We start from the raw sequence: 17,124 nt of genomic DNA on the forward strand, positions 1-17,124 counted from the left end.
GGACAGATTATTCGTAGGGTAGCTAAAATCAATCCTGCATTATATCATTATTCATTTATAAAACATGCGCAATGCCTCTGGTCCTAATTGTCGGTAGAGAAGGGTTTTTCAAATACCTAAATCCTGTATATATAAAAAATGAAGCCATCCATCTCTAACTACAGCCCAAATCGCAGGCATGCAGCTTCTACAACAATTCAATGGCGGAACCAAAACTTTCTAGTCCGGGTCATCATAAGGTTAATACACCAGGGATTACAACTAATGGGTCTAACTCATGTTTATCTTAACAAAACTCCGCTTTTATATATAAAAAACAAACATGTGTTTTGATCACCGGGTAGTCAGCGAACCCTCTTGACCCTCCTGGTTCCACCCGTGTACAACAATGGAGGAGTGATCACACGATTAAACTTCACCATATGTCCATATGATGTAGTCCATTGAAACAAATGCATATGCGGGGCATATTAGTCCGGATACTTCATACGAAACCAAACTGGTTAAGCTTATTGGTTGTCGGTCTTAATTTTAAGTATAAATCTAAGTTCGGTTTAGTCAGGTCCGATTTCGACCCGAACACACCCTTTGTTTTTTTTTAGTTATGAATTTTATTATGAAATTATGATTCAAAGCTTATTCTTTATTGTGTTTTTATAATTAAGCTGTCTCAGTTATGATCTGGTTTTCTTTTTATTTATTTATTTTTTTTTTTACAGTTATGGAATCATGATTCAAGTCTACTCTTGAGTCTTGATAAAGTTTTCTTAATTAATTAGATATTGCCTTAGGGGATTAGGTTCAAACGTGAACAAAATCCCAAGAGTGAACTGCGTGAACTGATCTGGGCCCTTGATTTTTATGATCTTGAGATTAAAGTGAGTGGCATGATGGTAATTATTTGGTTAATTTTTTCCATTTAATTAAATACAAAAAGGGTATATGTGTAATTTCAATCTTAAATTGATTGCATAAATCTCTCACAAATCAAGTAATCAATTATCCTCTTAAATTGATTGCATAAATCTCTCACAAATCAAATCAAGGATTAGGAAAGATGTAACTTAATTCAATTATTAAAATAATTATTTGTTAAATGCGATGTATACATGTGTATTCTGATTTTGCTCTCTTTTTAATGCGATGTACACATGTGTATATCGTTTGTTTTTGTGATATCTCAGAATTTTTTTGTATTGAATGTTGATGTACACATGTGAATTACTGTACACATATGTACGATGCTGAGTACACATGTGTACTGTTCTATTTATATCCAAGTACACATGTGTATACCGTTGAAATATGAAGGTTACGTGGATCTTAAAAATCAAAATTTAAATTCTGATTATGAAATCTGAAATAAATATTAAAATTGAAATCTGGTGATTTGTTGTTTGTTTTGGTAATTATCTTATTAATAAATAAACATAATGTGGATAATGAATTTAAATTAGGAAAGATGTAACTTAATTCAATTATTAAAATAATGATTTAAATCTAATTTTTTATGTAATTACAATCCTACCCTTAACAACTAAAATGGAAATCAAGGGTCCATATCTGTTCACGCAGTTCACTCTTGGGAGGTTGTTCACGCTGGAACCCTACCCTTGCCTTAGGTCCATAAAATCATCTTAAACTTTGGCCCAACAAAAGCATATTTTATAGACCCAACAACCGATACTTGGTCATGGCCCAACCCGCCCAACCCAGCTCAAAAAGATCAAGACCAACCCACCTTATATCACCACAGTCTTTGGTTAAGATGATGTGGACGACACGTGTCGAAAAAGACCACGTTGTTTGTCAAACCACTACTCATGGTCCAATAGGAATACTGGTACGTTTGAACAAATCACAAGAAATATTAATTGTGCACTCTTTCACATGAGTTGATTACATATAAAAGTGAATATCAAAAATAAAAATTAGAGACCCATAAAACCAAATCCAAAAGTGAGAACATGGGCTCAAAACTTTGAAAGCTTCTACAGTTCATGTTCCATCTTTCATCTGTCAATAATATTATCTTGCTACAATGTTTGCGACAAATAATCAAGAACCGCTACAATTCACAATGAACGGTTTTGTGAAGTTGATGAATTCGGAAGTCCCAATTCCTAGTTTTAGATCTATCTCGCCGCCACCCAGCCAAAAGAAGTCAGGTTGAAGCTTCACAATTGCTTCATCCAAAATAACCTGCCATTATTCAAAAAAAAAAACATAGTTATGAGTTATGTAGTTTTACAACTTTTCAAACTAAAAATACTTACTGGGTTATTATCAAGAGTAAATTACGATTTTGGCCCTTGTGGTTATATCACTTTTACCCTTTTAGCCCAAAAAAGAATTTTTTAACATCTGAGCCCCCAACGTCTTTTTTTCTAACCCTTTTGGCCCCTAACGTCTTTTTTTATAACCCTTTTGGCCCCTAACATTTAATGGATGGGGTTAGCGTTAGGGGCCAACATGGTTAGAAAAAAAGACGTTGGGGGCTCAGATGTTAAAAAATTCTTTTTTGGGCTAAAAGGGTAAAAGTGATATAACCACAGGGGCCAAAATCGTAATTTACTCTATTATCAATTAGCATATCTAGAAATTACGTTTGCATTTTTCTTACTCACAAGATCCGCATAACATCTTTTTTTCTTACGATAAATAATATTAGAAGACTTTTTGCAGATCAACTAGTAGCTTACCGGGATGTCCGTTTTCATGCCGACACATGTTACTCCATTGTGTTCAAAACCAGTCAATTCGTGTGATATCTCTTCGGGAGCAAGTCTTACTGAAAACCCAAGTTAAAATGCAATTAATGATCATGGCACACACAAATCTTGACCTAAATATCCAAATATTTACATCTAAAAGACGCAGTATAACATGAAAGTCAACTATTATTAAGAGAGATCTCAACAGAATCATAATTGTCAATAGCGAGCGTAGTGATCGCTATCTCGCGCTACGTAGCGTATAGGTCTAGGCTCGCTATTAGGGTTGTAGCGATAGATAGCTATAATAGCGACAATTTTTTTTTTGTTTTTTTTAATATAAATAGAAATTAAATATAGCTATAAAATAGCTGGATTTTAGGTTTTTGTTAAGTATACATGTAACTATGTAAAATAGCATATATATATATATATAGAGGTCAGTTAACGTACAATACGGCTTAACGTACATCACGTACGACAGATAATTACGCACGTTCATTTGAAAATCACGCACGTTATAAACTAAAAAACCCAAATCACGCATGTTGGAAGACATTAATCACGCATGATGAAAACATTAATCACGCACGTTATCGTACGTGATGTACGTTAAGCCGTATTGTATTTTACACTTTTCCTATATATATACCAGGGTATTTTGATATAATATACATATAAAATTTTTAGTTTTTTTTTCTAGTGCATCGCTATTTATAAAATAGACACACGCTATTTATCGCTATTCGCTATGTAGCATATAGGTACCTTATTGCTATTTGTCGTTATTCGCCATTAACAACTATGATCAGAATGTGATTAGTGGTCATAATAAATAGAAACCCTATTCTATTTACCAGAACAAAACTATGAAGTGTTCATCAATTATTACAGTAGATGTTACTTACAGTTGAATCTCTTTTTCGGTATCTTGCCATTGTTGAGCGTATAAAGAAAGTTTTTTACAGACTCAGCACTAAACCGAGCAGTATACTGCAGTAAACAGAGATTAAAAAGATAGATTCAGATCAGTGTGGGTTGCATTATTGCTAACAAAGACATGAAAAAGTGGAACAAAAAAGCACCTGAACAACAACAACATAGTACTTTGAATTTTGGCGGTTACTACAATCTGTAATATCGGATGCGGCTTGAGTATTTACCTGCAAGCAGCAACATGATAAAGAAAGTATTAATATGCAAAGGAAGCTATCAAGTTATATCGTTGTAATTATTTACTGTGCGCTTGAGAAGAAATTGTTCTTTGTCTATATTATTTAAGACGTTCGACTATGTGCTACTACATTCCTATTTGTATTGTCTCATTTTGTCGTTGAAGTGTCATGTTAACTACATGTTCTGCAATATCGGATAGCTGCTATTGATAAGCTCTACATTTTATAAGTGGCTAATGTCATAAAATAGCAACTAATATCAGATAGCCGCACCTATAAAGTATAAACATAAACATGTATCCATGGTTGTAAAACAAGGTTTCCAAGTCCGGGTATTCTCCGAGTAATCGCTCCAAGGTAGGTTGCCGAGGCGACTTTCTTCAACTCCGCCTAATTACTCGGAATTGACCAAATGCGGTCAACCTCTGCCAAAATCGGATCTAGTAGGTCAATCCAGGTCAAGTTTGACTTAAAAAAATGAGTAAAATGCACGGATAGTCCCTGTGGTTTTGCAAAATAACACCTATAGTCCTCAACTTTTGGAAATTACACCGGTGCTCCCTGTGGTTTGACAGTTTGTTACTCGGATAGTCCCTGGAGTGGATGACGGTTAGTTTTCTCCGTTAAATGGATGTGAAATGACAAATTTACCCTTCATCTTCTCCAATCTATAAAAACAAAACAAAACAACCCCATCCCAACCCCACCCACCCCTACCTTTCTCTCGAACATGGAGTTATAAACTTGCTTGATGCGGAACATCCTCAGGTTACTGTTTTGATGGACTGTGATGGACTCTCATCTTTTGGAATTCCCGTAAAAACGTTGAGATCGTGCGCTGTACTTCTTCAAGATCATTACCCAGAACGGCTTGGGTGTTTACTTGCTGTACGGCTCCCCTCTGTTGCCCGAGTCACAACTCAAACTCTATTCCAAGTAAGCATCTTTGATTTTCTACTTTTTTTTCACCTCACCATTTCTTGTTCATAATTCATCATCACAGAAAGAGAATAAAGATAGAAATTTAGACACTAATAAAGGTTGCAATTTTGATCCTTTTATCTAGACATATTTACTCGCTCATTGTCATCATTCTAAATAATTGCGAGCTTGAGTTGGGTTTATACACGACACTTTTATCAAAACCTAAATGGTACTTTTGTAAATCTGTTCAGGTTTTGAAGAACAGAACACAACAAAAGTTAATGGTTGTGGGAGAAGATTACCAGAGGTTCTTTCCAAATAGTTTACAACAAAAGTTAATGGTTGTGGGAGAAGATTACCCGAGGTTCTTTCCAAATAGTTTGAAGAATTATCACCTTTTCTTGGTGGCAATTGCACTTGCCCTAAATGTGCAAATGAGGCCACGATAGTCGGTGAAAATAATCTTAAAGACCATCATGGACACGGTGCATCTTCTAATATGGAGCTTTATGTTGGTTCCAGCTTAGATACTAATCGAGAGCACATGAAGATTGCTACGGTGGGTGGTGTTTGGTATATTGGGGGGGGGGGGGGGGGCAGAGAGAAAGGTGGGGGGTGGGTGGGGTTGGGGTTGGGGTTGGGGTTGGGGTGAGATTGTTATGTTTTTATAGGGTGGAGAAGATGAAGGGTAAATTTGACATTTCACATCCACTAAACGGGGAAAACTAACCGTCATCCACTCTAGGGACTATCCGAGTAACAAACTGTCAAACCATAGGGAGCACCGGTGTAATTTCCAAAAGTTAGGGACTATAGGTGTTATTTTGCAAAACCACAGGGACTATCCGTGTATTTTACTCTAAAAAAATAAAACATAATTTCTGTATCTATCATATTAAAAAAATATTAAAGAATGAATATCATTTTCACGTATTTTGTTATAATTATTAGTAAATTTATGTTATTTGACATATATTTAACTTTCGAAAACTAATTTCTTTATAATTTAGCATGTCCGAGTACTCCCCGAGTACTCTCCGCCTAGACCGAGTACTCTCAACTCCCCACTCGACCGACTAGGGAGCGCCTAGTGACTTTTGCAACCATGCATGTATCTATTGCTACTACTTTTGGCAGAATTCTAGCGGCGGCTGTTAGTTCTCTGCATTCATCTCTATGTACAGGTCATGCATGGCTGGTTCAGTTAATTCGATTACGGTTCGGTTAATTCAGTTATTTGCTCACCCCTAGATACTGTTGTTTTTTTTTGTGAATTGCAACCTTTTGGCATTAAGTGGATAATTCTAACTGCTATATATCTTAGGTTTCCTTATTATATTTTTGGAATGGAATTAAACTTTTTATTTATGCCTTGGGCGTGAACCTTTTTTCGCCCCGTGCTTAATGCTTAAGCGACGGTGAGCCCTTTGCAGTTTGCACCTTGAGTGGGCCTTGCGACTTTCGCTACTACGGATAAAGTATAGAAATTCAAACACCCGGATTTCGAAAATTAATTCTTTTTAGAGTATGAATTTAAAGAATTTCAGGCATTTTAATCCACTACGAAATGCAGTTTGATTTTCAATGCCAATCTAGTGGTTCTCTATAACAAATTGATGAATTTTGTTCAAACACCAAATACTATTTTAGTTACTAGCTATGTAGTTAATATCCTGATATATCAGTGATATATCGGTTATCGGTCCCCTGCCGAGATATCGGTGCCGATAAGATCAGCGATATTGACCGATACATCACCGATTTTCCCGATATACCTTTTTTCTTAGTTCTACCATTTGTCTTTCTTCATATTGCTGCTATCTATGTTGTCAAAAGCACAAAAAGCGCGCGCCTAGGCGCCCGGGCGCACCAATAGCGCCTGGTGGCAGCCTAGGCGCAAAAATGGGTTTTTTTTTGAAAAAAAAAACGGCCTGAGGCGCAGCGCAGCAGAAAAAAAAAAACGAAACTGCCTCACGCGGGCCCGGGCTTTTCGGAGCTGCATTCGTGTCCACACGTATGAGTTCAACCAAAATCCTCTACACTTGGACCTTCATCAACAACCAAACAAAATATGACATGTTAACATTCAAAAGTCAAATGTGGACTCTACCTTAGATGGGGGCCAGGACAGATTATTCGTAGGGTAGCTAAAATCAATCCTCAATTATCATTTTTCATTTATAAAACATGCACAATGCCTCTGGTCCTAATTGTCGGTAGAGAAGAGTTTTTCAAATACCTAAATCCAGTATATATAGAAAATGAAGCCATCCATCTCTAACTACAGCCCAAATCGCAGGCATGCAGCTTCTACGACAACACAATGGCGGAACCAAAACTTTCTAGTCTGGGTCATCATAAGGTTAATACACCAGGGATTACAACTAATGGGTCTAACTCATGTTTATCTTAACAAAACTCCGCTTTTATATATAAAAAACAAACATGTGTTTTGATCATTGGGGAGTCAGCGAACCCTCTTGACCCTCCTGGTTCCACCCTTCACGATTAAACTTCACCATATATCATGTAGTCCATTGAAACAAATGCATATGCATGACATATTAGTCCGGATACTTGATACGAAACAAAACTGGTTAAGTTTATTGGTTGTCGGTCTTAATTTTAAGTATAAATCTAAGTTCGGTTTAGTCAGGTCCGATTTCGACCCGAAACACACCCTTCGGTTTTTTTTTTTTTTTTTTGGTTATGAATTTTGTTATGAAATTATCATTCAAAGCTTATTCTTTATTGTGTTTTTATAATTAAGGTGTCTCAATTATGATCCTTTTTTTTTACAATTATGGAATCATGATTCAAGTCTACTCTTGAGTCTTGATAAAGTTTTCTTAATTAATTAGATTAGAGATGGGCATAATAACCGGTTCCAAACCCGACCCGTTAGAACCTACCCGGAACCGGTTCCAATCCCAACCCGGTATAAAGCATACCCGGTTCCGGGTTTAAAAAACCCGACGGTTCCTACCCGGTTCCATATTTAAAAAAAATAAGTTCCATACCCGGTTCCAACTTGTACCCGGTTCCTACCTGTACCCGGTTTCCATGCGTACCCGGTTCCTACCCGTACCCGGTTTCCATATGTACCTGTGCCACTTTAATTATTAAAGTTTTATAGCTGGGCTTCTCTAATCTCAAAACATGGCCCATCAAACAAAAGCCCACAGACTGTTACTTGGAATCGATTTCTGACCGTTGGAATCGATTCTAACGGTCATATTCAACAATTAATAAAAATCTTACCGTTAGAACCGATTCCTGACCGTTGGAACCGGTTCCGCCTATAAAAACATTGCAATTTTTTCAAGATTATCACACAATTCTCCCTAATCTTCTTCTTCTAGCTTATTCTTCTATAATGGCTTCCAAAAATTCCAAAGTTACAAACTCCACATCCGTCAACAATGGTGATCAATCCGCTCCATTTGTCGTTGGAACATTATCACACAATGTTTCTCCCTTTTCACTTTTTTTCGCCTTTGTCAACGGACAATGTTTCTCGGTGTGCTTCTTTAGCGTCGAGTTAGCCGCCGCCTTCATAAACTTGCCGCAACCTTTGCATCTTGCCATCTCGTGGCTATCGGACATTAAGCATAGATCAAAGTTTTTCCAAATAGCCGGGTTTCTTTTTGTTTCCAACACCGTAACGACTTCATCATTGCATGCCATATCTCTTAGCAAGTATGAAACTACGAATTAGAGAGGTTTAATAGTGGGTTTTTGGTAGAGGTTTGAAAAAATGAAAGCATGAAATGAATCTATGAATTAGAAATATTGATTTAAATAACACAACCGGTTATAATACGACAGAACCGGTTCCTATAGTTCCAAATTCCAACATATTGATTTGAAGAGTGATTTGACTGGACAGCACTGTTGAGAACCGGTTCCATGCAGTAGTTGCAGGCTTTTTCCTTCGCATATACGATAGAACCGGTTCCGACCCGAACCCGGTTCTGTTGATAACCGGTTCCACACTACCCGGAACCGGGTATAACAGGTTCTGGCTTTTTGGGCAAATACCTGGGTATGACCCGGAACCGGTTATAAGAGGAACCGGGTACTGTCAGCTTTGAGGGGAACCGGGTACGGGTAGGAACCGGTTCTGTCGTATTATAACCGATACGAAATCATCTCAAACTTTGGCCCAACAAAAGCATCTTAAAATATGAAATTATAGACCCAACAACCGATACTTGGTCATGGCCCAATCCGCCCAACCCAGCTCAAAAAGATCAAGACCAACCCACCTTATATCACCGCAGTCTTTAGTTTTGATATACAAACCATGGGTTCAGGCTCATAGAAGTGCTTGCATTTATAGATACATCACTCGTTAGTGGTTGAGATCACTTCCATAATAAGTCCATAACATGACGAAACCAACGTGGCAATCAGGGCGCAGCTATTAAGGGGCCGGGGAGAACCCCCGAACTTTTCGCTCAGTAGTGTAATGTATGTGGTTTTCGTATAGAGATATTTGGGTATATACATTTTCGATCCCCTGGTTCTATAGAAATTGTTGGGTATATACGTTTTCGACCCCCCGTCAGAAATCTCAAGCTTCGCCACTGGAGGCAATGACCCATGATCATGCACAAGATGAACGGGTCAATCCTTAGGGATTCAAGGACCATGCACAACCCTTACAGGACAAGTCCATGACAATGAACTCATTTTTCACCTAGAGAGGAAAGATAAGGCCACCCATAGTGGCGTGTGAAATGCGCGTGGTTTGGCCAACCACGAGCTAAACACCATCCCTCCCTCTCGTGGTTTGCTAATTTCGTCCGGGCCATGTGGTTTAAACCACGAGATGTGGTTGACAAATTCAAGGAAAACGAAAAAAAATGAGCCAATGGTATGCAAGGGTCAACCCATGGTTTTTGTATTTTTTACAATTCCAAACCATGTGGTTTCCATACCTCACCACTAGACCTTTCAAGTTTCAACCAAGTTGTTTGGTTAAGATGATGTGGACGTCACGTGTCGAAAAAGACCATGTGGTTTGCCAAACCACTAGTCATGATCTAATAGGAATACTATGGTATGCTTGAACAAACCACAAGGAATATTAATTGTGCACTCTTTCACATGAGTTGATTACATATAAAAGTGGATATCAAAAATAAAAAATGGAGACCCAAAAACCAAATCCAAAAGTGAGAACATGGGCTCAAAACTTTGAAAGCTTCTACAGTTCATGTTCCATCTTTCATCTGTCAATAATATTATCTTGCTACAATGTTCGAGACAAATAATCAAGAACCGCTACAATTCACAATGAAAGGTTTTGTGAAGTTGATGAATTCGGAAGTCCTAATTCCTAATTTTAGATCTATCTCGCCGCCACCCAGCCAAAAGAAGTCAGGTTGAAGCTTCACAATTGCTTCATCCAAAATAACCTGCCATTATTCACCAAAAAAAAAAACATTGTTATGAGTTATGTAGTTTTATAACTTTTCAAACTAAAAATACTTACTGGCTTATTATCAAGAGTAAATTACGATTTTGGCCCCTGTGGTTATATCACTTTTACCCTTTTAGCCCAAAAAAGAATTTTTTAACATCTGAGCCCCCAACGTCTTTTTTTCTAACCCTTTTGGCCCCTAACGTCTTTTTTTATAACCCTTTTGGCCCCTAACATTTAATGGATGGGGTTAGTGTTAGGGGCCAAAATGGTTAGAAAAAAAGACGTTGGGGGCTCAGATGTTAAAAAATTCTTTTTTGGGCTAAAAGGGTAAAAGTGATATAACCACAGGGGCCAAAATCGTAATTTACTCTATTATCAATTAGCATATCTAGAAATTACTTTGCATTTTTCTTACTCACAAGATCCGCATAACAACTTTTTTTTTACGATAAATAATTTTAGAAGACTTTTTGCAGATCAACTAGTAGCTTACCGGGATGTCCGTTTTCATGCCGACACATGTTACTCCATTGTGTTCAAAACCAGTCAATTCGTGTGATATCTCTTCGGGAGCAAGTCTTACTGAAAAGCCAAGTTAAAATGCAATTAATGATCATGGCACACACAAATCTTGACCTAAATATCCAAATATTTACATCTAAAAGACGCAGTATAACATGAAAGTCAACTCTTATTAAGAGAGATCTCAACAGAATGTGATTAGTGGTCATAATAAATAACGCAGTATAACATGAAAGTCAACTATTATAAAGAAGATGAAATGGGGAAGCAGATAATGGGTTGTTAGGGTTTTAAATGTGACTCATTAATCAGGGTTGGAAAAAGACATAATTGCCCCTCAGGTGTTTTGCACGTGACATGCTTTAACTGCTTAAATGGATGACGTTAAGGGACGGGGAGCAAAATCATGAAGGCCTTCAAAGATCAGGGAGTAAAATGGCTATTTTGAAAGGTTTGGGACAAAACCGTTAAAGTGACCAAACCACAGGGAGCAAAACGGAAGTTTACTCTAAATAGAAACCCTGTTCTATTTACCAGAACAAAACTATGAAGTGTTCATCAATTATTACAGTAGATGTTACTTACAGTTGAATCTCTTTTTGGGTATCTTGCCATTGTTGAGCGTATAAAGAAAGTTTTTTACAGTATCCGCACTAAACCGAGCAGTATACTGCAGTAAACAGAGATTAAAAAGATAGATTAAGATCAGTGTGGGTTGCATTATTGCTAACAAAGGCATGAAAAACTGGAACAAAAAAGCACCTGAACAACAACAACATAGTACTTTGAATTTTGGCGGTCACTGCAATCTGTGATATCGGATGCAGCTTGAGTATTTACCTGCAAGCAGCAACATGATAAAGAAAGTATTAATATGCAAAGGAAGCTATCAAGTTATATCGTTGTAATTATTTACAAGTGAGCTTGAGAAGAAATTGTTCTTTGTCTATATTATTAAAGACGTTCGAATATTTGCTAGTATAGTTGTTAATAGCGAATAGCGACAAGGGACCTATATGCTACATAGCGAATAGCGACAAGGGACCTATATGCTACATAGCGAATAGCGACAAATAGCGACAGCTATTTTATAAATAGCGATACGGTTACACTAGAAAAAGAATTTTGAAAATTTTTATATGTATATTATATCAAAATATATATGCTATTTTACATGTATATTTAACAAAAACCTATAAATCCAGCTATTTTATAGCTATATCTAATTGCTATTTACATAAAAAAAACCTATCTGTCGCTATTCACGCTATTGGCCGCTATGACCCAGATAGCGACACTTGGTCGCCTCGCTACATAGCGCGCTATAGCGGTCGCTATAGCCGCTATTGACAACTACGTTTGCTACTACATTTCCTATTTGTATTGTCTCATTTTGTCGTTGAAGTGTCATGTTAACTACATGTTCAGCAATATTGGATAGCTGCTATTGATAAGCTCTACATTTTATAAGTGGCTAATGTCATAAAATAGCAACTAATATCAGATAGCCGCACCTATAAAGTACAAACATGTATCTATTGCTACTACTTTTGGCAGAATTCTAGAGGCGGCTGTTAGTTCTCTGCATGGTTGTAAAAATCCCGACTAGTCACCGATTAGTCGTCGATTAATCACTAATCGGAGGTTCACCGATTAATGGCCGATTAATAGCTAGGCAATCAATGGTGGTCCTATTCTGGCCAAATTTTGGCTAGATGCCGGCCAAATTTTGACCGAACCATATAAATTCCTTCCAATTACTTACACAAATGGGTTAGTAAGGGGTTAAAACATGTCTACTATAAAGAACTACATATAAAAATGTATGTGTATATATGTAACTAAAAATTACATATAAAAGTCTCAATCCGATTAATTCCGATTAATCCCGATTAATCGCTAGTCGGTACCCCACCGCCCGACTAGCGCCTAGCGATTCTTACAACACTGGTTCTCTGCATTCATCTCTATGTACAGGTCATGCATGGCTGCGGTTCAGTTAACTCAGTTATTTGCTCGCCTCTAGATACTGTTGTTTTTTTGTGAATTGCGACCTTTTGGCATTAAGTGGATAATTCTAACTGCTATATATCTTAGGTTTCCTTATTTTATTTTTGGAATGGAATTAAACTTTTTATTTATGCCTTGGGCGTGAACCTTTTTTCGCCCCGTGCTTAATGCTTAAGCGACGGTGAGCCCTTTGCAGTTTGCACCTTGAGTGGGCCTTGCGACTTTGGCTACTACGGATAAAATATAGAAATTCAAACACCCGGATTACGAAAATTAATTCTTCTTAGAGTATGAATTTAAAGAATTTCAGGCATTTTAATCCACTACGAAATGCAATTTGATTTTCAATGCCAATCTAGTGGTTCTCAATAACAAATTGATGAATTTTGTTCAAACACCAAATACTATTTTAGTTACTAGCTATGTAGTTATTATCCCGATATATCACCGATATATCATTGATATATCGGTTATCGGTACCCTGCCGAGATATCGGTGCAAAATATCGGTCAGAATATCGGTACCGATAATATCGGCGATATTGACCGATACATCACAGATTTTCCCGGTATCAGTACCTTTTTTCTTAGTTCTACCATTCGTCTTTCTTCATATTGCTGATGTTAGTGTTTTAAGTCTTAATTGTCAGTTGTTACTGTTTTAAGTCTTAATCGATTCCTACTTGCTACAATTGTTAGTGTTTTGCAAGTTGCGAAAGGTTAATTTGTTAATGGTAGGACAGTATACCGAATTGTTAGTGTTAAATTGCTATATGTATATAAATTTTGCATGATATTAAAATTACAGATATCTCAAATATCAGTCTCCTTGACCAATATCCGATATTTTACCGCATTAACTACTTAGGTTACTAGTACAATCATCTGAATTATCAGTTTACCCTATAACCCCTAAATGCACACCAATTTTGTCAAGAAAATCACATGTTTTGCATCCAAAACCATAAATGCAAATTGCAACTTTTTTTCTTTTAAAACCAAGGGAGTATATAATTCAAGTTAATACATTGCATAGATTCCAATAAAAAACTAAACAAAAAAAAAAGAAAACATATATATAGCAGTACTAAAAAGAAGTAACATTACCAAGACAATGCTTTTGCAGAGATGATGAATGGAAGCAGCTCCAAGAACATCTCGTCGAGCTTCCAATGACCAATCGTAGTAATCGGAGGAAACCCGCTTGAACGAGAAGTCTTTGACGCCGCCGGCAACAAGGGCGGCGGAGAGGCGTGCTACGGTGGCGGAGGGTTGTTCATCGGTGGATGGAGGAAGGAGTGAGAGCTCGAGTTGAGTGATTCTGTTGAGAATTTGGGTCTGTCGGCTCTCCAATTCCTCCATCTCTGTTTGTAATGTTAATCAGATGCCTAGGTGGTTGAAATTCTGAATTTCGACATTCAACGACGACGTTTCACTACTGGGTTATCAGACTCTTTGGTCTGGTGAAACGCTGAAATTGATTTGAATTGAGACGGCCCAAAAGTCCAAAGCCCATTGAAACCCCTGGGCTTTGGCTCAGTGGTTATGGAAATGAAGGAAGACTCATGACCGAAAGGTCTCAAGTTTGATTCCCGATTCACCCGGGTTTTATCGGCTCTGCATTATCGTGCTCTCGACCGGGTGCAGGGTCGGGTTTTCCCCGGAACTGGTGGCATGGTGGGTTAGGGGCTCTGTGTGTGCAGGTTGGGCTGCCGCGGGCTACCTTTCGGCCAATGGGTGCCGCATACGGAGTACCCAGCGATTCTTACGTTGGACGTTCAAAAAAAAATTCAATAACCGGTTCGGTTAACCAGTTATACCAGTTAATTTGACTTTTTGACTTTAACCGTTAATGCTTTATCCGGTTATTACTTTAACGGGTCCGGTTAATTACTTTAACCGGTTATTTTTTGTTAATAACTGGTTTTTTGTCCTTTTTTTCCGGTTAACCGGTCTAGTTAAAAACCAGTTACTATACTAAATATCCTTAACTGGTTACTAACTCACTGTTAAAATTTAAAAATAACCACTAACCGGTTATTTCTCAAACAGTTAATAACGGGTTTCGGTTAATAACTGGTTACGGTTAATTAATCGGATATTTTGTGCAGCTCTATAGTAAAAGTAGTAGTTTATCAATATGTGAAGAGTAATGAGTAACTTGGTACAAACGCCAACAGGTTTGAGATACGCTTTTATAACTGGGTATGAGACGAGGTCTACCAAAAGTGCCAACTCTATTTAAGGTGGTTTTGGGGTGTTTTTTTTTTCAAAGGCGATTATGAGATACTGAAGTGCCTTTTCTACCCTTTCTCTAGCTATCCTGATGCAGTTCTTTGTTTTTCCCCTTGTATTTCCTTCTTGTTCATCTTTCAGTCTTATTTGTATTGTTGTCACACAAGCAACTAAAGCATCAAGTTTTAATAAATCCGAATGGCCTATCATTATTAAGCATGGCTATAGGATAGTGAAGCAATCAAGATATGCTACAACTTGATTCTAGACAATCAAATGTGTTATCTAAGATCAAAGATTTGAGGATTCTAAGATTTTTGTAGTTAAGTGACAAAACCCATATCGAAACATGAACAATGCATACTATCAATCAGTTGTAGAGTGCAGATAAAGGAACAACGAATACAAAACAAACTAATAAGAATCCCTGATTTTTTTTAAAAGATGGTCAAAATTAAGCACCGAGTTGAAATTATATAAGAAAGCCATTGGAGTTAAGATGTTGCTCCACTTGAGGTCAAAAGTTTGAGCCTCGCCAAAGACGGATTGGTATAAAAATTTGTTGTTAAAAAATAGCTGTAAACCACGAGGTAGAGCTGTAGGAAAAGGCATGACCCAGATATGAACCTAAACGACTCTATTAAAATGTAATAATTACTTAATATTTATATAATAACTATTATATATATATATATATATATATATATATATATAGGGTTATGTTAACGTACAATGGCTCTTATCGTACAATATGTACGCGATCATCTCAGCCATACAATTTGGTGCGAATTCACTCTTGAACATGCGATTTGTGCTGAAAACCCAACATGCGAAATTGCTTTATATACCAACATGTTTTTTTATAACATGTGATTTCACAATATCGTACGAGCGTACGATAAGCCCTAATTGTGCGTTACACTTTTTCTATATATATAATTATTATGAAAATACCTAAATAATATATTTTATGTTATATATAATAGTTAGAGGAAATTTTCATTTCGTCCCTATAGTTTGGTGAAAATTGTCACTTTAATTCATCCGGTATATGTAAAATGACCGATATACCCGTCATTTTACTGAGAAATATGGATGGAGTTGTCTTATTAGATGAAAATGGCAAGATTTGGAAAACCCATATGCGAGAAAACCAAATATTGGATGATAGTGACAATTTTCACCAAATCACATGGACAAAAATGGTAGTTTACAATACTATAAGTTTGGCGGTTTCATCTAACATAAACCCTAGGTACAAACTGCATCGGTGAAAGATTCAAGAAATTGAGAGTCCGACACATATTATTTCGCATAGAGTACGCATCGGGCAAGCGCTAGTCTTTATTTAAAAACATACAACTTCGATCATCAATTTCTAGTTGTTGCGATCTCCCACTCATTAAAGAAATCAATTGATTATTTGATTATTTGATGAACTGAAGATTGATACCTAGAGAGGTTCTATGATTTGTACAACGATCGCAATACGATGTCGATTGGAAACTAATACAATGAAGAGGGTTTTTGGTTTATACTCCACTTTGGCACTATACTATTCCTAAACAAAAACAGTGTCTATATCAAACTGGTTTAGATATTTTGTAAGTTACTTTTTTTTATTCCTGTGAGTTAACTGCTATTTTCGTCCATGTGGTTTGGTGGAAAATGTCACTTCAGTGCAAAAAAAAAAAAATTTGCGCCAGTTCCATCCTCAACATTTTTGAAACATGCCACTTCAGTCCAAAAAGATAACTCCCGTTAAAAACGTTGAGGACGGAACTGGCGCTAGACGTTATCTTTTTGGACTGAAGTGACACGTTTCAAAAATGTTGAGGACGGAACTGGTGCAATTTTTTTTTTTTGGACTGAAGTGACATTTTCCACCAAACCACAGGGACGAAAATGACAGTTAACTCTATTCCTATCACGTTTACATGACTCATTTAACTTACTATATTTAGAATTAGAATAGTAAATTATCCGTCTGTGCAGATTTAAGTTATTTTAAATTGATATACAGGATAATTCATATACTCGTTATACCACATTTATTAATCTAGCTAGAACCCTTTAAAAAATACTAGACCTTATGTTGTCATGTACTATATTTA

General features: G+C 36.8%; 1 protein-coding gene across 3 annotated transcripts; it reads right to left on the bottom strand.

Annotated features, from left to right (window-relative positions):
* Positions 1-1,865: 1,865 nt before the first annotated feature.
* On the bottom strand, positions 1,866-14,216 carry LOC110930646. Of its 3 annotated transcripts, none has more exons than XM_022173996.2 (5): positions 13,883-14,216; positions 3,800-3,877; positions 3,623-3,707; positions 2,703-2,791; positions 1,866-2,202 (listed from the first exon to the last, which is right to left on the bottom strand). In XM_022173996.2, exons 1-5 carry the CDS (start codon positions 14,135-14,137, stop codon positions 2,059-2,061), a joined length of 651 nt encoding a protein of 216 aa, XP_022029688.1. In that variant the 5' UTR covers positions 14,138-14,216; the 3' UTR covers positions 1,866-2,058. The 3 variants fall into 3 exon arrangements, with proteins under 3 accessions (XP_022029688.1, XP_022029687.1, XP_022029686.1); XM_022173995.2 differs by lacking the exon at positions 3,800-3,877 and adding an exon at positions 11,529-11,606 and having other exon boundaries at positions 13,883-14,207; XM_022173994.2 differs by lacking the exons at positions 1,866-2,202; positions 2,703-2,791; positions 3,623-3,707; positions 3,800-3,877 and adding exons at positions 9,885-10,236; positions 10,738-10,826; positions 11,352-11,436; positions 11,529-11,606 and having other exon boundaries at positions 13,883-14,194.
* Between the last annotated feature and the right edge of the window lie 2,908 nt (positions 14,217-17,124).

The sequence above is a fragment of the Helianthus annuus genome, chromosome 3, assembly GCF_002127325.2.
Source record: "Helianthus annuus cultivar XRQ/B chromosome 3, HanXRQr2.0-SUNRISE, whole genome shotgun sequence".
NCBI classification, from domain to species: Eukaryota; Viridiplantae; Streptophyta; class Magnoliopsida; order Asterales; family Asteraceae; genus Helianthus; species Helianthus annuus.

What these genes read in the sequence shown, in the direction of transcription:
- LOC110930646 (XM_022173996.2), bottom strand. Translation starts at nt 14,137, where the DNA reads ATGGAGGAATTGGAGAGCCGACAGACCCAAATTCTCAACAGAATCACT. An exon ending in ACTATGTTGTTGTTGTTCAG is followed by an intron (nt 3,708 to 3,799) that starts GTGCTTTTTTGT and finishes TGTTTACTGCAG; the next exon opens with TATACTGCTCGGTTTAGTGC. An exon ending in GCATGAAAACGGACATCCCG is followed by an intron (nt 2,203 to 2,702) that starts GTAAGCTACTAG and finishes GAATAATGGCAG; the next exon opens with GTTATTTTGGATGAAGCAAT.